Here is a 20,072-nt window from a genome sequence, read left to right as displayed (position 1 = left end):
AGATTAAGCTTTATCCGTTGATGATATTTTCTACAATTGAATCCAATTCCGTTAACAGTGTTTCATGAAGTCTGGAGATGTACATATGACAGTATACACTTGTTATGCCCTGTTGCGCTGCTACACGTGTACCAGATTGCGAGGCATTGCAGGTAGATGATGATTCGGCTTTTCTTTTCTTGCAATGCGCAGCCGTGGCCATGAGTTGCAGGTGGAGGAGTAAAAACGTAGGAAGTTTGAGTATTATTATCCCAAACAAAATCTCGATAAACATAAACAACAACTTTACTTGGAGATGATGAATGCGGAGTTTCATCGCAAGGGGCGATACTCTACCCCATTGCTGGTGGTGATGTGGGGAATGAAATAATGAGCCCCTTCACAATAAGTATCGAAGTCCTATGGTGTCCAAAAAGAGTTTTGACGGCAGAGCGTTGGGGGGTTGGATTTGACCAGGGACCAAGCAATTTTGAGAGAGATGGTGGGGGGGGGGGGGCGAGAGTCCAGCTGATTAAGGGACAGGGAGAGTGCGGTTCGGGAAGGTTGGTAGCGTGGGCCATGAAGAAGAATGTGCTCTAGATGTTCTAGAGCACCGCAGTGACAGCATCTGGGAGAGTCAACTTGTCTCAAGCGATAACGCCACTGAGCTGTAAAGGCCACATCGAGTCGCATCCGATGAATTAATGCGGCATCTTGACGAGAGGTGTTTCGTGGCATGCGGAAAGCGAGCGTTGGATCAACATTGATGGGGGGGGGGGGGGGAGAATGTCAGTTGTCCATTGGCGGGAAGCCAGGGATGTCACGAGGCGTCGAAAAGTTCGAGTGTCGCAAAGTTTGAGGTTGAACAATTGGATTCGCATGCTTCGATGTTATATCAGAGGAGATGTAGTGCTTGACGGTTAATTGAATGGTTGTTATGATCCACATGAAGCGCAAACGCTGTCCCGTGCATTTCTACAACAGCTAGCAATGACTATCATTGCCACCATATCTTACGAATTACGATAGTACAGCGACCACTGTATCGACACCTGGAGTGCGAAAAGCAGTTTCATTTTGTGTGGATAGTTTATTGGACATGAAATCATGTCAACAACTGGTGATTCCAACTATATTAGCCCCAAATAATGTCGTGAAAGCATTTTAGTTCTGGCAAGACCTGACTTTCGCGGCATAGTGTACACCATTGAGTGAGTAAGAGGAGTGTTTCAATGCCCGTTGTCTACAATAAAGTTAGGCACCTATTCCACGAGTGAGTCTCTGAAGCTCATTCGCCGACGCATAATTGAGTGTGTACTTAGAGCTGACGCAGCTCAATGTATGCAAAGCGCTATCTAACTCCGAGTGTCGAGGTAGCAGCAACGAATCTTGTCTATACGCCTATTCCTAACGAGGAAGTACTGGAACATAGTTCATTATGTATGAAAGGCTCGACAAGCAGTAATTTCTTGTTGAGGAGACTTCATGCACGACGGCAATGATGTAAGCGGGCATGGAAAGAAGACGAAAGAGAACATGCATTTTTCGCATACAAGTATGACTTTTTGCCATCTGTAATACAAAGGTCTTTCCCATGGTGCGGTTTGTCATGCTCTTTGTCACTTACGAAGTGTACGAGTGAACATAAAATTAAAGATTCTAATAGTTACGCAATAGAGGAAATTTACACGCAAATTTGCACGTGCAAATTTACAAGCTGTCGTACTCTGTTCTGTTACAAGTACAAATACACAATAAAGTTGTACACTGTCCAAATACTGGACGCCGGCAGTTTTAGGGTCCATTTCCCCTCTGGCCAAACTCCTATACAGAAGGGCTATGAAAGAAGAATGGAGGGAGGGAGGGAAGCTAAAAAAAAAAAAAAGAAAAGCAAAAATCACTCAGGGCATGCAAAAAGTACATGTGCAAGAAAAAAATTCAATATGCAGCCTCAATCGCCGGACTTCAGACCATCTGCTCGGTAATAGTATTTGTGTATCAATTCAAACGCAATCATAGCATACATGTATGTCGTTATGGCCGACGAGAAAATCAGCTATTGCAATTGACGGCAAGGCAAGGGAATATTACATAGCATTGAAAACAACGTCTAACCAGGTTGGCGTGAATACTACGTTGGGATAAATTGTGTTTTGGTGTCTCCAAAAATGTGCTTGCTTGTTTGCTTTTCCCAGTTCATGGAGCTCAGTTCGCGTGGCAGCTTCAGTCGTGAAGAGATCCTCACTGCGCTCACTGACAACCAGGGTCTCATAGACATGGCATATGCGCAGTTGACCAAGGCAACGCTGAAGCCTTTCCTAATGAGAATCTGGGGTCCTGGTACGGGTGTGGACAACGATGAAGGAGCGTGTCCGTCTGCGTTCCCAGCTCCACCCGGTAATGATCCAGAAGAAAGCGCCACCGAGCGCGTGAAGGACTGGCTGGACTCTCTCGATGCCTCTCAGGTCGCCAGTTACAAGACGTCCCCAACATGGGAAAAAGGCCAGTGGCAACAGAGACGGCGTTCATACCAGGGAGGTTGCACGGAGGGTTCCTTGCGGGGAAGATCTAGCTCTCCAGCTTCTTCACTCGCTAGTCACCCAGAAATATCAGAAACCAGCAGCGTGTCATCAGCGGCACAAGAGACTACTTCGAGACTTGAAAGAATACTGAGAAGAAGGGAAGCGCAAAAAGAGAATGAAAAAGGAAGGAAGAATAGAAAGGCAGCTGGAAAGAAGCGTTGGACGTTGTCCACGGTCTTCAAAGGCAAATCAGAAAATCATTCGAGGATCGATTTCCCCAAGGCTGTGGACCATTCGTTACAAGAAGATATCACGAAATCGAATTCGTCGACGGCTTCGCCGTCACCCAGCACTCTGAAGAGAGGGAGTAGTAGCAGCACAGAAACCGTGTCGTCGGCGACGCTGAGGCCACTGGAAGCAACAGGGGCGAAACCGAAGGCCCTTTTGGAACGTTTGTCACCTTTCAAGAAGGACCGAGCTGACAAAGTTGTCAAACACACAGACGCAAATGAGCATTTGGTATCACAAACGCTTGGGCATGGTCATCCAAATGGAACAGAAATTAGAGTTGCGCACGATCCAACCGCGTTAGTAGCCGGCAGTATAACGACAACGGCAGCGAAGCCTGACGGCAAAGATATAGGAACCAAGTCAGAGGACGACACAAATACAACGGCCAAAAGGAGAGATCGTGACATGAAAAACGTTCGACAAACAATTCGTGACGCGAGGGCTTCTTTCCTGTCGGGTCCTCTAACACCTATAACTCTAAACCTACAACCGAATGTTGCGAGTAACTATACGCCACTTTCGAGATCAACGGTTCGATCTTCATCTGTAAAAGAACAAGCACAAACGGATGGGAAGAGACTGTCAGTTACAGGAGAACGTTCCGAACCTGAGATGCATATAGGAAGTGCAAATTCGGGAAGCATAAATCGATGTGATACGGCGACACTCCAGAATGCCAAGCCGGACTCGACGAAAACTGATGCCAAAGTCAACAACGGCGTCCTGGTGACGGTGAAGGAAGGATTGCACATGAAAGGGTCAGATTCTTTATTTCGCAAAACAGAGGAACCACAAAGAGACTCGACTGTCGCCGAATCAGTCGCCTCTCTTCCAGCAGCTCGTCAAGAAGCGCCGGAAAATCCCAGCGCTACAAAGAACACTCCCACCAACATGCCCGGCCTTCCACACTTAGTAAATAACGAAGGATTAATAAGTGAAACAGAATCGTCAGAAATGAAAGGAAAAAGTAAGGAGGTGAAATCGTACTCCAACGACAGAAAAGTATCAACTGAAGAAAGCGACAGGCAAAGCGATCCCGAGCCAATTAACGACAAACAAAAAAGCGACCCTGAAAATAATAAACACGTGCAAAGCTCTTCGAGTTCTGTGGTACCAACAACACTTCTCTCCAATCCAATTATAACAGTTTCCAAATGTTCCACCGGAATAGACAACACTGTTAAAACTCAAGGATCTGGAAGCAGCGATTTAAATGATTCTATAAGAAAAACACTACCTACGCCGAGCACAAATGCAGCGGCAGATGTAAACATGTCTACAGAAGCAACCGTGACGCGGGACGTTCACCCTAAGAGGCAGCCTGATGATGAAGTGCAACCTGACAGTGTACAGAAAGGTGCAGAACCAGAAACAAAAGAGCCTGCGACGTCCGTTAATTCTCAGACGACTCCGAGCGGCAAAGAGGCTCAAGTCGTCGAGGCCACAATTGGTCGCCGTACGAGACCACCTCCAGTAGATGAAAGCTCAGAGTCTATATTAGCCCGTAAGCAAAGCAGACGGCTAAGTGACGGGTCCCTGACAAGGCGGAGGGAACGGCCGCGAAGTCAAGTGATACAGCCAGTTGATCAACCCGAGCCAGAAAGGCTTATTATCGAAGAACCATCCACAGCCACGGGAAAAGGGCTTTACCGAAGGCCATCTATAAGACGGTCTCGAGGCTCAGAAGATAAGGGGGAAAATAGTGCTATGCTTGGTCCTGACGGCAGCCCCATCGTGGTGAAGCCGCAAAAGCCAATTGAGAGAAGGGGTAGCATTGCAGCCAGGCCTGGCATCTTTATCTCCAAGACGGTAGCAGCCAATATTGCTAAGCTGCGATCTGTGCCACCACCGAAGAAGCGAACGCACGTACAGCCGCGGCCCGAGGGCAAGATCCCGACGGATAAGCAAAGACAATATAAGGTACGTGACATCACACGCACAGACTATATACATATTTCAGTGGAAATTATTATGCAAAACGCACTATACATCTTCCCAATATGATCCACATGGATACACCTTCAATTCGGTATTTTCTGTTCTGAGACAGAGATCGGTTAAAAATGTAGAAGTAAACAATAACACAAAATGTAACCTCAAGCCGACGAAATTGCGAGAAATGCTCATCATATCCGTAGGGCATAGCGGGCTAGTGAGTCGTGTACGGCAACAACAACAACAATAGATGATGACGATGAGATGAAGTGTACGGATCAACAGTTTTTCTCTGCAATTCTATGTCTACGTAACATACTTATCTTTCCTTCGCTTTATTCTTGTGTGAAAGAAAGACTGGCGTTAAGGTTGGTTTTACCGGAAAAATTCTATTGGCCACTTCTAACTTCTCCTCATGGATCAATCAGGCAGTGATTAAATAGGTATACGATGAAGCACAAGACGTGGCTGTTCTTTTTCAGGAAAAGGCAGAACAGCTGGTAAACGACGGAAAGTGCCCATCTATGGTTCACGCACAACTAGTGGCCGAGCTAGTGGATATGAGTTTCGAGGAAGATGACGCCATAACGGCAGCAGAGCAGTGTGACACGATTTACCAGGCAGTCAACTTTTTGCAGCACGAATGCGAGCTGTGTGCAGCTAACTATCCAATTAGTCAGGTAAGCGCCGTAAGACCACTGACGGCACAATTGATAATGAAGTGTTCGACTATTTCTCTGTGTTGTTAGAAAAAAAAAAATATATATATATATATCTTTCAGATGATATCACTTTTAAACTGTGTCCACAAAGCCTGCAAGGAATGCATGAAAGCATATTTCACCATCCAAATACGAGACAGAAACATAATGGAACTCTTATGCCCGTTCTGCAACGAACCTGATCTCAGTGACGAAGACGTAGAACTGAACTATTTTAACAACCTCGATATACTGGTAAGCATAGGTCAATAGACATGCATTAGCGCCATAAATTATATGCTTAGAGTGAATGCGCGAGAGGGCACACTCAAAAAAACAGAACTTTCTATTTTCAACAAATCACGAAATGGAAAGCAACCATTCTGAATGACGTTCTGAGCGTGCTATGCAGTGAAGTTCTGCGTTCAAAATATATGGTTACACAGTGTTGCTCGAAAAGTGAAAACGAAGTGAGGCTTCAAAAAATGATGACGTCTGATTGCACTACATTCCGTATCCTGTTAAAAAATAAAGAAAAGAAAATAAGAAGCTACGGTTACACGCATGTAAGAGCACCGTGGAGAATCACGACATTGTGGACGACGATCGCTTCGACAGTAATCCCATTTGCGATACCGCCACGTGGCGTTAGAATAAATTCTAGATTATCAACTATACAGGGTGTTCCACCTAAAGTGGTAAAAAATTCTAACTGGCAACATACTCGCAGGAGGATTGCAGGACTTTCGGCAATTACCTTCTGGGAACTTTTGCCGCCATTTAGGAAGGCTTTGGACAATTTGTAATTGAGGTGAATTTATGTTTTTGAATTGAACTTTGAAAATTGCCAAACGAACCTCACTTTTTTTTAAACAGAAATATGAAGTCCTCCACGGATAACCGCAGACCCACCAAACACTATGCAAAGTATAGCAATAGAAATAGTCGAAAGAAATAAGTAAAAATCACGCTTTAGCTCCGCCTGCTTGATTGTCGCAAACAAGAGCGCACGGAAAGCACAGGGAGAAGAGGAAGTGTTCCCACCTCTTGTTTTCCCTTTCTTTCCCCTGTTTTGACCTTGATGCTGCTGACAATCATCTTATCACAAAGAAGGCAAAACAAATGAAGGCGGGGACACCTCCTCCTCTAGACGCACATTTCGCGCGCGCTTCTTTGCGAAAATCAAGCAGGCGGGGCTAAAGCGTAATTTTTACTAATTTTTTCCAATATTTTTGTTGCTATACTGTGCATAGTTTTTGGTGGGTCTGTGGTTATCCATGGAGGACTTCATATTTCTGTTTAAAAAAAAAGTGAGGTTCGCTTGGCAATTTTCAAAGTTCAATAATTTCCCGCAATTAAACAGTGTCTAAAGCCTTCCTCAATGGTCGCAAAAGTTTCCAGAAGGTAATTGCCGAAAGTCTCACAATCCTCCGCCGAGTACGTCGGCAGTTTGAATTTTTTATCACTTTAGGTGAAACACCCTGTATATTTGCACATAAAATATACTCGTCCAGTTCATATATGATAAAACCTTTGTTGAAAGGATTCAAATACAACGAATTTCTCAGGCAGATGTAATTCGAATTTCTTTTGCAGCTGAAAGGCCTTGTCGAGCAAGACTTCTACGATTTGTTTCAGCAGAAGTTACGAGACAGAGCTCTTATGAAAGACCCAAATTTTCGATGGTGCTCTCAGGTATGCCGTACTTGATGCTGTCCAAAGCTTTGCTGCGTACTTTTTTACTTGTGTTGCTAACCTTTCTTGAAATGATACGTTTATGAAATGCAGAGTGGATCTCGGCAATTTCTTCACATGTACACTCCAGATATCTCAAAATCCTGCACGCACCATCATTTTGTGCAACATCGTATGAGGGACTTTGGTGCATTTTAATGCAATGAGGCATTGAGTCTTTAACGCAGGCTGCATTCTACGAATAAGGAGCCAAGTCAGACAAGCATGCGTGTCCTTCCGCGCGTGGCGGTCTCCTGTAAAGCGTGCTTTCACTGCACAAGCGTAGTGTACGCAGAAAAAGCAACCTGTCAATATGTCTCCTCGCAACTGTTGCTGCGCTATTGTAATGGGACCTGATGCTAGTGCAGCAGCACTTTCTGATTTGCTTTGATCTACGCCTCAGAAAGCCGGTATTGCATTGAGATTCAAAATGGGGCATGCCGAAGCAGGGCGAGCAAGACGGCAGCGACAAAACGCAGAGGACGCTAAGCTCTGTATAGTACATCACTTACTGAAGACATTACATGCTTTATTCTCTGCATTACCAGTTCAAATACTCGCGAAGTGCAAGTCACGTCGCAACGAACTAGGGCAAAGGTGTTCCAGCGGCGGTAAATGCTACCGAACGCAAGATTACTTCGTTACCTAAACCGCGCCGTGAACAGATACTACGAGCGTGCAATAAATAAACCAACTTAATTTCACGCCCATTGTCTTTGGTGGCCGAAGCCCGCATACAGTGCTGTACGATACATTCTGTGTGCGCAGATTTGGTTGGGACGACCGAAAGACATGTAGGAGATTCATTACACGCTCCAATCACACGGGGATGAGGGAATAGAAACGCACACGCATACAATATGCGCACAAATTACGCTGACAAGATGTTGACTTGAAAGAGCTGAGAGAACCGGCTAGCTGGTGGAGATCCATAGCATAGTAAAACCCCGAGCTTGAGGGAACACGAAGGCACGAAGACACGGCACGAAAACACGACACGAAAACACGACACGAAGACACGATACGAAGGCAAGATGCTGATAGTTTCTGAAGCGAGATCTACTTCTGTAGTAAGATCTATCAGAATTTCCATGTCGGATACCATTTTAGCAGCAGTTATTAAAATTCCATACATAAGTCCAGTATCACTTGCGTCATATCCTATCGCGCAATGTGATGTGTTATATTTTATGAGCACAAGTAACCCGATCTAATATATTACTCGCTTTAGGTCGCGGCTTCTACGCCCCGATTTCTCATTTCTGAATCTTTCCAATTCAGTGTTCTTCAGGCTTCATCACCTATCCGGATCAAAAACGGCTGGTTTGTCCAGACTGTCACGCGGTTACGTGCGCACTCTGCAGAAAAGTAGTAAGTATATGCTTAAGTTACCAGTACCCGAAATGATCGCATTTATCTCGTTTCGTCGCGTTTCGTCGTACATATGCTCTCCAGGCTTCGTGCAATATACTGTATATATATACTCTAAAAACATAACTTCAGCACAGCTTTCGCAAGGTCTGGTGTTCAAGATCGTTTTCTGTCGTCTTCTTTCTTTTTTTTTTTGGAGGGGGGGGGCAGTGTCGTTCCCCAGTCAGGAAGCAGTCAGACCCGATCCCGTGGGGACTAACAACTCCACATTTTTGTTTTGCTTCTAATCTAATCTAATCTAATCTAATCTAATCTAATCTAATCTAATCTAATCTAATCTAATCTAGAGCTTCACCACACTGTTAAAACATAGCTTCACCACATCACACGCTCCTAGCCAACCACCATTCCGAATGACATCATTCTGCCTCCAGATTTATTGTAAATGGGAGCGGAGGACAGGACATAGGGTCTAGGACATGCATAATGTGTCCAAGATATGCTCCTCCTCCCGTTTTCAACAAATCCGCAGACAGAATGATATCATGCGGAATGGTGGTTGGCTAAAAGCGTGTGATGTGAAGTCCACATAACACGCTCAAGGCCAACCACTGCACAGAGTGGTACTGTTATCATTCCAGTTTGAGGAGAAAGCGGGGCGTACATTCTTTTGCGCCATTAACATAAATGAGAAGTGCCAAGTGCCACAAAATGGCGTGCCCTTTCACTTACAACGAATCAGGGGAGAGAACGATGTCATTCGGAAGGATGGTTGGCTAGGTGCGTGCTACGCGGTGAAATGCACCCTCTACGCATCTCCACCCTTCATACTCTATCCTCCATCCGTATTGTTTTTTTTTTGTTTTTTTTACGCCCACTTCTGTGTGGCCAACAACGGCTAGCCGGTCCTCCTATTATCCCCCCTCCCACACACACACACGGTTTTTACCCTTCACTTATTATTATTATTTTTTGCCATTGTCGTGACGCTGCCAACTCGCGTGTGGCCAACAACGGCATGCCCAATTCGACATTCCCCCACCCCCTTCTGTTTTTAAAGCGTAAACGGAAAACATTCCATACGCGGCACTGCATTATCTGTAACAGAGAGGAAATAATCAAGTATTGCTCGCTGCAACGGTATACTGCAGACAGGGCTGGCGAGAGAAATTACGGGCCCTGTGGATGAGTCCTGCCCGGGCCCCCCTCATCACGTCTCCTGGTGCTAGCAACCGTCAGGCATTCGGGTCGGGCGGGCCCCTGAAGAAAGCTGGCCCCGAAGCTCCATCCCCGATTGACCCCCCCCCCCCCCCCGTCCTCTATCGTCGGCCCTGACTGCAGACGTGGTAGGCGATTAAGAGAAAACTTTGCCTACAAACCAATAAAAGCGAAAGTGCTAGGGACTGTAGGGTTCGGAGCCCGGGATCCCGGGACCCCGAAATCCCGGGATTTCAGCATACTTTCATGTCCCGAAATCCCGGGATTTCGGGATTATAAATTTCGACTTTTCTGACAACAAATATTCGGTGGTACGAGTGAAAGGGAAAGAACGCTGTCCAATCGACTTTTTGTTTCAAGTTCCTTCCCCGAAAAATATCATTTGCAATCCGAAACCGAACCAACCTTATCGTCCACGACACATTACAACGACGTTAGCGGCTGACTCGTGTGAACTACGCAAGCCATAGCGGAGAACAGCCCTCATATAGCATAAAACTCCCATGAAATCAGAAGGAGTCTTCCAATCCTACAACAAGAAATATTGCAGAATCTCTCTGTCTCTCTCTGCAGAAACTCTCGTTTTGTTCTTTTGATCTGCACGAGTACGTATATATACTCGTGGTATATATATATATATATATATATATACAGGGTGTGTGCAGAAAAACATGACCCGCATTTTTACATGTAACTCGCTGTCTACTTAGCCGAGGAACTTCCGGTAGCGCACGACGGCGTATTTATGCGTGCGAAAGCTACAAAAAAATCCTGGAAAGCATACTCAGTGTAAAAAAATAAACAGAGCGCGAAAACATGAGCTTCCATGCATTAGAATAGGGTGGTCATGAGAGTGCATGGTAGTGCATTTCGGTCTCAGGAGAGTTATGTGCAGGCACCGCTAGGGGTACTGCCGGTGAGCATCCATGTGGGACACGTTTCGATTTATGCACCTATAGCTCCCCTAGCGGTACTTGGACACAACTCTCCTACGTTAACCGTGTTGCCCTTTCACATACACCCTGTTGTCCACCATGTTGCCCTATTCTGATGCACGGAAGCCGACGTTTTCGTTGTTCCGTTTATTTTTTAAGCTGAGTATGGCTTCCACAATTTTTCTGCAGATTTCGAACGCATAAATGCGCCATCGTGCGCCACCGGAAGTTCGTTAGTTAGGTAGGCAACAAGCTATGTGCCTAAATGCGGGTCATGTTTTTCTGCACACACCCTGTATATATATATATATTTGAAAGTAAAAAGAGAAAATGGGGACAGCCGTTTGAGAAAACTATAGATTCGGCTAGCAGAATAGAACGCAACAGTCACTGTGGGTGAATAAAAGGCAAGAAGAGCAAAACGCACCATTCCATGTATTCACACAAGCGACATTCCCCAGAATACTACATCGGATGATGCGAAACACCTCATTGACTTTAGCGGCTGCGTAAGTAGAATTGCTGTACGCCATAAGTATGTATCTTCTCGTGCACTACTAACTGCAGGAAATATACTGGGGCGCAGCCAGAATATATTCCATAGCAGACGACAAGAAGAGACGCATTTCATTGCAAAGTCGACATTCCGGCACGGTGCGAATGCTCAATGTAATACGCAGGTTTTGCCCCGTGAGCAGTTCTTTTGCGCTTTTTTTTTCTCACTATGTTCCGTGGGGATGACAGAAGACGTGAACTATATCGCAATTTGTGATAGCATGGTTGTGCAAGTGGATACAGTCCTATACGATAGCCTGGGTATAGTTGCGAAAAAATCCCGATCCCGTCCCGGGATCTCGGGATCCACATTCCGAAATCCCGAAATCCCGGGATTGTAAAAATGGCTCGGGATTCCGAACCCTACTAGGGAGATATAACAACAAGTCAAATCGGTTAATGGCTCCATGAACGCTGTGCAGCCGAACTCCGTAAGAAAAAGGCAGGAAGAGGCGGGAAGGCTTCAATCGATATTACCTTCCGAGCCTTATACATCGGACGGTTGTCGCTGGACAAATGTGTGGTGTTTTGGTGCTTTATGACACAAGAGCAACTGAGGTCAAATAGCTGGACAAATGCAGTTACGTGAGAAACTTCTAGATTAACATATACTGTATATGTTAATATACTATATATACTGCATATACTGTTCGATACTGTTCCCCATATCATTGTCATCATGTATCACTCTGTCTCTCTCTCTCTCGATGGTATAATCATGGCCACCAAAAAAACAATTACCGAGGTCATCAGGATTTGAACCTGAGCCCTTTTCAAGATTTAGACGACTGGTCCTGGAACATCGCGGTGTATGGCATTTGGTAGCCGCGCCAAAGTCAACAATTTATTTCCATTGTATTTCTGTAATCGAGCAATGCCCTAAGTCACATAAGATATTACAATAAGCCGCTGTAGCACCACCGTTATTTTGTAGAAATGGTGCGCGTCTGTCACATTGCAGCGTACGTACGGCACTTTTCGCAAGCGGTACTGTTTATGAAGTCTGCTGCCTTTTACCTAGTTCAACTTCGTGGAATTTCCTCAGTGCTACCGGTGCTTCCTGGAGCTCGAGAAAACGCTGTGAACGCTAGAGAGATTCCGACAAATTACCTTACCACATGTTGGCACCTTTTTGTTGACAGTGGCAAAAGCAGCACGAGGGCACTACATGCGAACAGTTTCAAGAGTGGCTGGACGCAAATGATCCGGATAACCAGGCCGAAGGCATCACTCGGTATCTAGAAGAGAATGGGATCGGTGCGTGGGTATTTGAACATATTCTCACAATACAGATCAATTGTGTAACACGCTATGTTTCAACCACCGCACAGAATGGCGCTTCGTTCAACCGCGTACACATGGATAAGAAAGTGTGTTTTATAACGCCTTGTTCGTTCTCTGTCCCTGTTTGTAAGTTGCGCCTTAAACTCAAGGAGATGTTGCCATCAGATCGTACATCGACGGGTGTCGAACGGGCTATGCAGCTTTTTCGTCGGAAAGAATCCGAAGTTCCTAAACTGGCAAAAAAAAAAAAAAAAAGAATTGGCGGAGGGGGGGGGGGGAACGAAAAATCGTATGTGGACGCAAGTAAAAATAAATGTTTTTCTTTCAAAATGAGCATCATTTTCTTACAGGATGCTTGCCGAAATATTCGTGCCTAATCCTGCGTTCCTAATTCAGGACAGTCAGCAGACGCTTGCGACATACTTGTCTGGAGTCGACAGCTTGCGGTTTATCCCGTCTGCACTCTACAGGTGTTGCAAGAATGTTTCTTCCGACTAAGACACGTACGACATGCCACCCATTACGCCTGAAGAATCCAGGCCGGATAAACCGCAAGCTCTCGATTCCAGACCTGCATGTCGCAAGCTGTCGTTGTGCAACGCCTTTCAGGAATGGCTCGAAGGATAGTAATCGTATACGGAGCACTTTTACAAGACGCGGTGTACAAGCAGCGCATTCACTTGTTTGCCGCCATTTGAGGAGCGTCTCAAACTGTACGACCAAGTTGCTGGCATCCTCGGCTTCGGTTCCAAGTTGCAACATCGGAATTAGAAACCGGGCACGTTATCAACTAAACCACCTAGACCGGTACATGTTCTCTGAAGTAATTGCAATGTAGTACATTCCGGACGGATTAATGTAATTTTATCATCGAATAACAATAACTTACCCAGCTCTGTTCCTCAATGGGACACTCGTTCTACAAACAAGATTTTTGGTTAAGAAATTTCTCTCGGCGCATCTCCTCGACGAGCCTTCAGTGCATAAATCGAAGCTTCTGCCATATGTCATTTCGTTCTCTTTAGTCATGCTATTTGTTAAAAAGTACCCGCGTATTTACCTTCTTCATCGAAGGCTACACGTGAAACACACGCGGAAGAATTGTCGGTGGACAAACCTGTTGCTCGCACTCACACTCCAGCGTTGAACTCTGGGTGTTTGTCCAACAAAAATTAAATTATGAATGATGATGTCATGCGGTGTTTGTTCAAATTTAATGTTGAAAAATCCCACATTACACGGTCAGAAAGAACACTCTGAATACAGAACATTAACCGCGTAACATGCTCAAGGCGAACTAGCATTTATAAAATGATATCGTTCCTGATGGGAACGACGAGTAATGCGGAGAAGTTCTGTTCTCAGAACAACGGCAGGCTGTTCACAACATTTACCACAACCACTTCTGTTTTTAGAACATAATATCATCACCACCGTGTTTCTATTTATATCCAGACTGCCCAAATTGCAAGTTCAAGTACTCGCTCGCAAGAGGCGGCTGCATGCATTTCAAGTGCTACCAGTGTAGCTTCGATTTCTGCTGTGGCTGCAATCAGCCCTTCAAGATGGGGGAGGTGAGTGATGGGGAACGTCTCGAGCACGCATTTACGGGATTGCTCGAACTTGGACGACTTTCTGGATTTTAATGTTCGTCCTATACAACTTTTCAAGAATGAGTTGTGCCAGTCCTCATTATAATCGTCGTCCGTCACTGATTTCTGCAGCCTACCTCAACTTGATAAAATTCTTCAAATTTTTCTGTTCTTCATAACACGCGCTCTCCTGCGAGGGAATTCGATGAATGCAGATTTCGAAAAATCAATTTCGGTCCTCACTGTCTTTCCTGTCTCTTACAGAAATGCGGACGAACACCTGCCTGCGCCAGGTATGGTCTGCACGCCCATCATCCGCGAAACTGTCTTTTCTATTTACGCGACAAGGAAATAACGGACCTACAGAAGCTACTGAAGGCAAGTATCTAGGGTTAAGTCGCTTAAGGCAGGTTTAGGGCCAGTTCTCACTTGGCGACGCCCGACGCGACGTCGTGAGTGGGCAGCGGAAGTAGAGGCGCATTTCCGCCGCTTCGTCAGAGCGCACGATTTTCGTGTTCCCACCACAGTGGCATTCCGTCGTCCAAAGCAGACGAAAAATCAGGAGGCGTGGCCTCTCTGTGTCACCTAATTGGTCGCCCGCTGTCGTTCTCGGCAACTCTCGCCGACGTCGTGAAAAAAGTTCGGCATGTTAGTTTTTTTGGCTCGACGTCTCTCCTTTCCCGACTCCGGAAATGCGCGTCTATTTCCGCCGCCCGCTCACGACGCCGCGTCGGGCGTCGCCAAGTGAGAACTGGCCCTTACACTCCGACGCAAAGTTTCGTCAGTCGCCGCCCGCCAGAGTTCGCCACGCCTACGCTTCGTCGTTGTCACCTGATCATAGTCCGACTAGATAGAGCGAAGCGACGGCACGATATCATTTTTGCATCCGTATCACTTTATTTGTCAATGCGTCCCTCGCCTTCAAATCTTTGACAAACCTATCCCGAACAGTCAGCACATCTTGCATCCGTCGGTTGATGAGACGAAACATCGTTACTTCAACAGCGACGAAGGACAATGACCGTTGAAGGTGGGGTCACAGAGCGCACGACTAGGAAGTTCGCATTTTTCTGCAGTTCTTTTTATTTTTTTAAAGGCTATGTCATCCACGAGACGTGTGTCGAGCAAACGGCATCCACAGTGCACTGTAGTCGAATCTACCACCGGTCGACGCCAGAAGCATAGAGACGTGCTCTACTCGTTGGACGACGCCTGGCGCAACCGGGCGCCGCCGTCCCGCCACGTTTCGCTTCATACCGTAGCCGCGCGCCATTCCGCCCCGTTCCGTCGGACTGTAAACCAGCCTTTACGTATTTACTTATCGATCCCGTTCAGTATTTGTCGTGTCCCATCACTTCCATCGGGAACACATAATGATGGAGCAAATTTGTTACAGTTGTCGTATATATTCGTCCTCGGAAGCTTAGTGTTGTTCACGTCTGGTGAATAACTTCAAGGATACTGTAAAAACAGCACTTGAAAGAGCAACTTTCCGCAGCTCAGAAAAAAAGTTGTCCATAACAGAGATAAGACGGGAGAAAGAAGTCAAGAGCATGCAGATGTCACGTGGTCATGCCAACAACCCGCGTATGCAGAATGCATTTTACCGAACTGTATGCACGATACAGTCCATATGTTTATTTTCTGGCTTCATGCGCGATAGTTCGAGAAGTATTAGTTAAGGCCTCCAACAGCAATTTTTCCTTGCATAACATCACAGTGTCTTTTCACAAGATTATGCATCCAGTTATATTCCTGAAATTTACGAATATCACCGTTTCCATACCAGGAAATGGCTGTACCATTCAACACAGATCCCCCACCACACTGGACGCCTAGCAAACTGTGTCAAGTTCCTGAACAGAAAGAGACATCGACGGGCCTCAGGGATGACATTTGTGGCAAGGATGTAGAAAACGATATGGCAGGGCTTTGCAGGCAAGTGCTATCCATTTTTCTCGTAACCCTGGTCACTCTATGCAGAACCTATTTTAGAATGTCGAAGGTGTCTTCACCTCCAAGATGTAATTGTTGAATCTGGCATGTGTCCTCCTTTAAATATGGGAATAACGAGCGATGTTAAACCCCTTACAGGAAGCACTACGTAGAATATCTTGGACAGCTCATATTCCGACACCACGTAGATCCACTTCCTATTTTTGATATCGATGAGCTGGAGTTGGTACTGAAGAGGGAAAACGTCCGTTTGCCTTCTCGCTACAGACTCAGTGAAGATGAATACCGGGCAGCACTTATCAAGGTATCATTGGTACATTTAACGAAACTTAACGAAGTTCCCTAGATAATCTTTGTGTTCCTTGGGGGCTTAATCGCTTCATCGTCGTTACGGTCGTTACAAGCTAACGAGTGGCGGGAAATTCAAAAAGGCGGGCGGGAAATTTAAAAAGGTGGGCACGTCATAAAACACGTGCACGGCGCTCTTCGCGCGATACGTGAAGGCCGTGGTACACGTCACGCGCAATGTGTCACGTGCCCACATTTTTGAATTTCCCGCCACTCGCTAGATTGTAACGACCGAAACGACGATGAAGCGATTAAGGCCCCTGGGGGCTTAATCGCTTCATCGTCGTTACGGTCGTTACAAGCTAACGAGTGGCGGGAAATTCAAAAAGGCGGGCGGGAAATTTAAAAAGGTGGGCACATGATAAAACACGTGCACGGTGCTCTTCGCGCGATACGTGCAGGCCGTGGTAGACGTCACGCGCAATGTGTCACGTGCCCACCTTTTTGAATTTCCCGCCACTCGTTAGCTTGTAACGACCGTAACGACGATGAAGCGATTAAGCCCCCTGGTCTGCTAACTCTTTTCCCGTTTCTTTCTTGTTTTTTTTTTTTTTTTTGCTTTCGCTGGTAAACGCTGTTACTTCCACAGGGGTGGCATCCAATGTATTGCTCCGTAGACGAAAGCGTGCTGGGCGAACGCAATGCATCCTGGACAGGTCCTGGTCGCACGTCACAGCAAACGTCAAGGCACACGTGACCTTAAAGATGGCGGCACCCGTGATCGGCGGCTAAACCGTTTGTAAACAATGCGGTTGTTGTTTCTGGACGACGTTTTGGATGTTTTTCGACCACGGTAATTATTTTTATCCGATAATCTCACAGTAAAACGCGCAATTTTACACATAAAGCCTCGTATTGTTGACAACTTCCAAAGATGTGATGACGACCGCGCGTTAAGCCGTACCGAGACGATGCGATGTACTTAAACTAAGGTGAAATGGGCTACCATGTTGCGGAAGAAGCACCGCATAGTTTACGCTGGCAAAATACGGTAATCTCTTGGTGTTATGACGGCGAAAATATGTCGGTAAGCGGCAAAACGACATGTAAACAAAGTCACATGACCTCAAAATGACGTTTTCTATGACGTGCGACCAGGACAAGATGGCAGTTTTGCCAAAAGCACCCGCTTGAGGGTAGTTACAACAATGGCGGGTTTGTGTCACCCCTGTGGTTACTTCCCCCTTCACGAGCTGAGAGAATTTTTTTCGCTTTTCCTCACTTGACCGGATAAACTGCGCACGTGCCTCTAATCGAAAAACAAAAATACAAACGAAGACTTTTTTCATTTCCAAGCTTGGGTCTGGAAGACAATGGAGAAGCACTGTGGCAACTAAATCAGAGCCGAACTAGAGAAAACGGTCTAGAGCTGAGTAACGTTGGCAGCCCATCTTTCGGCCATCTTCGAACCTTGTCAACGTCTTGTGATTGTGTGACCGTGTGTGCGATTTTTCAGTTTTCTCTTTTTTTTCTTTTCTTTTTTTGGAATAGCAAGCAGACCTCTGTCTGGCTGACCTTTCGTTTTTCCTTTAATAAATTTTCATATCCCCCCCCCCCATCTTTCGGCTAAGCTTGTTCTTGATTGTTAAACAATGTAATAATGCCTATTTTGGGACCCCGGTGCAACAATACATAATTAACTAAAAGAAAGAGTTTGCAATTCGCGCTTTTCAACAATGTTATCTATCATTTTATGCAAGCTATACAAGCAAAACAAAGAAGCTTTTCTAATCTGCTTTCTCAGTCCGAACGCTTTCCCGTCCGAATAACTTCCGGTGTACGCGAGACAAGCATTGTCTCAACTATATACATAGTTTATAAATTAAAAGTATACCGCAATACCAGCACTACATTACTGTTTCGGGAACTTTGAGCGTGGAGTACGAAACAAAAGTAGCGATAGATCCAGTAATGGTGTGATCGATTACGGATACGCTTGCAAAAGGGATCTTGCAATTAATTCCAATTGACGATAGTGGTGATAAAGATGTATTGGATGTTTCAGGTTATCGACGCAGAGGTACCGCTGGACGCCCTGAAGATTAAGAGACGAGAAACATGACGAAACTTACATCAAACGAAAACAGAATTCATATCCACAGTTCCGACGAGCATTGCAGACCATTTAGCCTATAGGTTCCGCTTGCATCCGCGTATCTGCGAGTCCTTTCCTCAAAAGAAGTCAAGGGACCTTCACTTCTCCTCAAGTGAAGGCGCCTTCCCTTTTTGCTCGAGTCCCCTCCATTCAGTTGAAATAAACTATGAATTATAAAAACGGGACCTGCGGTGGGTATCTCGGGACGGACACACGGTCCGTGAAAAAAAGAATGGAAGAAACAAATGTGTGAATAGTACCATAGAATTTAATGGGTCCGTGTAAAACAGCCTTTACGCCTGTGGTGGAGCCCACCCTGCTAGAAAACAACGATACCGCTCCCGGTGAAGCTAAACTCTAGAAAGCCTCGCGCCATTACAACACGTTACATAAAAATCCGAAATCTGACCTCATTTGTCTCACAATGAACCATTGTTATCCTCACATGAAATGCGGCAAATAGGCAAAGGCCCATTTCGAACAGAAGCGCCCGAAAAAAAAAAAAAAAAAAGAGATAAAAAAAGAAAAAACGCCCCTAGAAAGGTTTTCTACAGTACGATATTTATTTCACAAATGTTTGATAATTAAATGTGACACCATGCGTACAGCAGAAAATGTCGTTGATAACAGGAGAATGCGCCCCAGGAGCTGCTGTACTTGTCAAGAGAGGCTACCAAGTGCACACGGTGTGCATTCAATTTGCGTTCACTAAACAGCGCAAGGATTTGCGCGTTCATGTACCCAATCATGTTGCTCAGAGTTTTGACTCGATGGTACACGTCTATAAAAAAAGATGTTGTGGTCATGTACTGTACTGGCCAAGTAATGTGACGTTGGGCAGGCACTAATGTCATTTCAGAGATAGCAGTTATCTAAAGCTACCAATTATTAGTATATTGCTGCTCGCATACTGTCCGCTCTATCTCTCTCAGAGTCAAGCGACATTTCGAATGCACAGAACTATACAACGGGAGCCAGAGATTGCACCGTTTTTGTTTGTCAAGTATTGTTAGTCTGTTCCCCTTGCTACGTGTAGAAGCTGTGCAGTGCATGTGTAATAAAACATGTCAAGATTGTTAATTTGTTAATACTATCCAGTTCCCGCAATACGAAGCTGCGCTTCCAATGTTTCCGAATGAAAGAAACAAAAATATATATTGTTGTGAACCTACAGTTCTCTGAGTTTTTGTTTAAGAGCAGGAAGAACACAATAGCAGCTGCATTGTTCGGCGGCTTATGCTGTGCGGACACGGGCAATGACCTACGTTGTGACTCAAATCCCGCCTTCAAAAGAAATAAAATGAAAAGACCATAAGGGAGACGGACCTTCCGGCTCAACGTCGACAACAAAAATTACTTTACAAGATGACGTAGACGCAGGCAATCTGGTGGATCATATCCATGATGAGTAGAGTCTCAGCTTGGGCAACGAAGAAACACGACACACAGGCGAGAGCTCGTCTGTGTGTCCTGTTTGTTCGTTGCCCAAGCTCAGACAACTACCTTACTTTTTATTTTATTTTTTATTTAGGATACTGTTGGTCCACAAGTGGACC

At 45.5% G+C, this 20,072-nt stretch overlaps 1 protein-coding gene across 4 annotated transcripts in view; it reads left to right on the top strand.

Annotated features, from left to right (window-relative positions):
• Positions 1–19,689, top strand: part of LOC135378010 (E3 ubiquitin-protein ligase lubel-like) — a 77,329-nt gene extending 57,640 nt beyond the window's left edge. For all 4 annotated transcript variants that reach the window (XM_064610814.1, XM_064610815.1, XM_064610812.1 and 1 more), the window contains 11 exons: positions 2,175–4,712; positions 5,210–5,407; positions 5,510–5,683; positions 7,025–7,123; positions 8,444–8,533; positions 12,384–12,498; positions 13,981–14,099; positions 14,382–14,495; positions 15,907–16,055; positions 16,212–16,377; positions 18,427–19,689. In XM_064610814.1, the coding sequence (XP_064466884.1) occupies positions 2,175–4,712; positions 5,210–5,407; positions 5,510–5,683; positions 7,025–7,123; positions 8,444–8,533; positions 12,384–12,498; positions 13,981–14,099; positions 14,382–14,495; positions 15,907–16,055; positions 16,212–16,377; positions 18,427–18,483 (3,819 nt within the window). In that variant the 3' untranslated portion in view covers positions 18,484–19,689. The remainder of the gene's footprint in view (positions 1–2,174; positions 4,713–5,209; positions 5,408–5,509; positions 5,684–7,024; positions 7,124–8,443; positions 8,534–12,383; positions 12,499–13,980; positions 14,100–14,381; positions 14,496–15,906; positions 16,056–16,211; positions 16,378–18,426) is intronic.
• The last annotated feature ends 383 nt before the right edge of the window (positions 19,690–20,072 follow it).

This window comes from Ornithodoros turicata, chromosome 1 (genome assembly GCF_037126465.1).
Source record: "Ornithodoros turicata isolate Travis chromosome 1, ASM3712646v1, whole genome shotgun sequence".
NCBI classification, from domain to species: domain Eukaryota; kingdom Metazoa; phylum Arthropoda; class Arachnida; order Ixodida; family Argasidae; genus Ornithodoros; species Ornithodoros turicata.
Note: the sequence above shows the minus strand (reverse complement) of the source record. Positions and strands in the feature narration are given on the sequence as shown.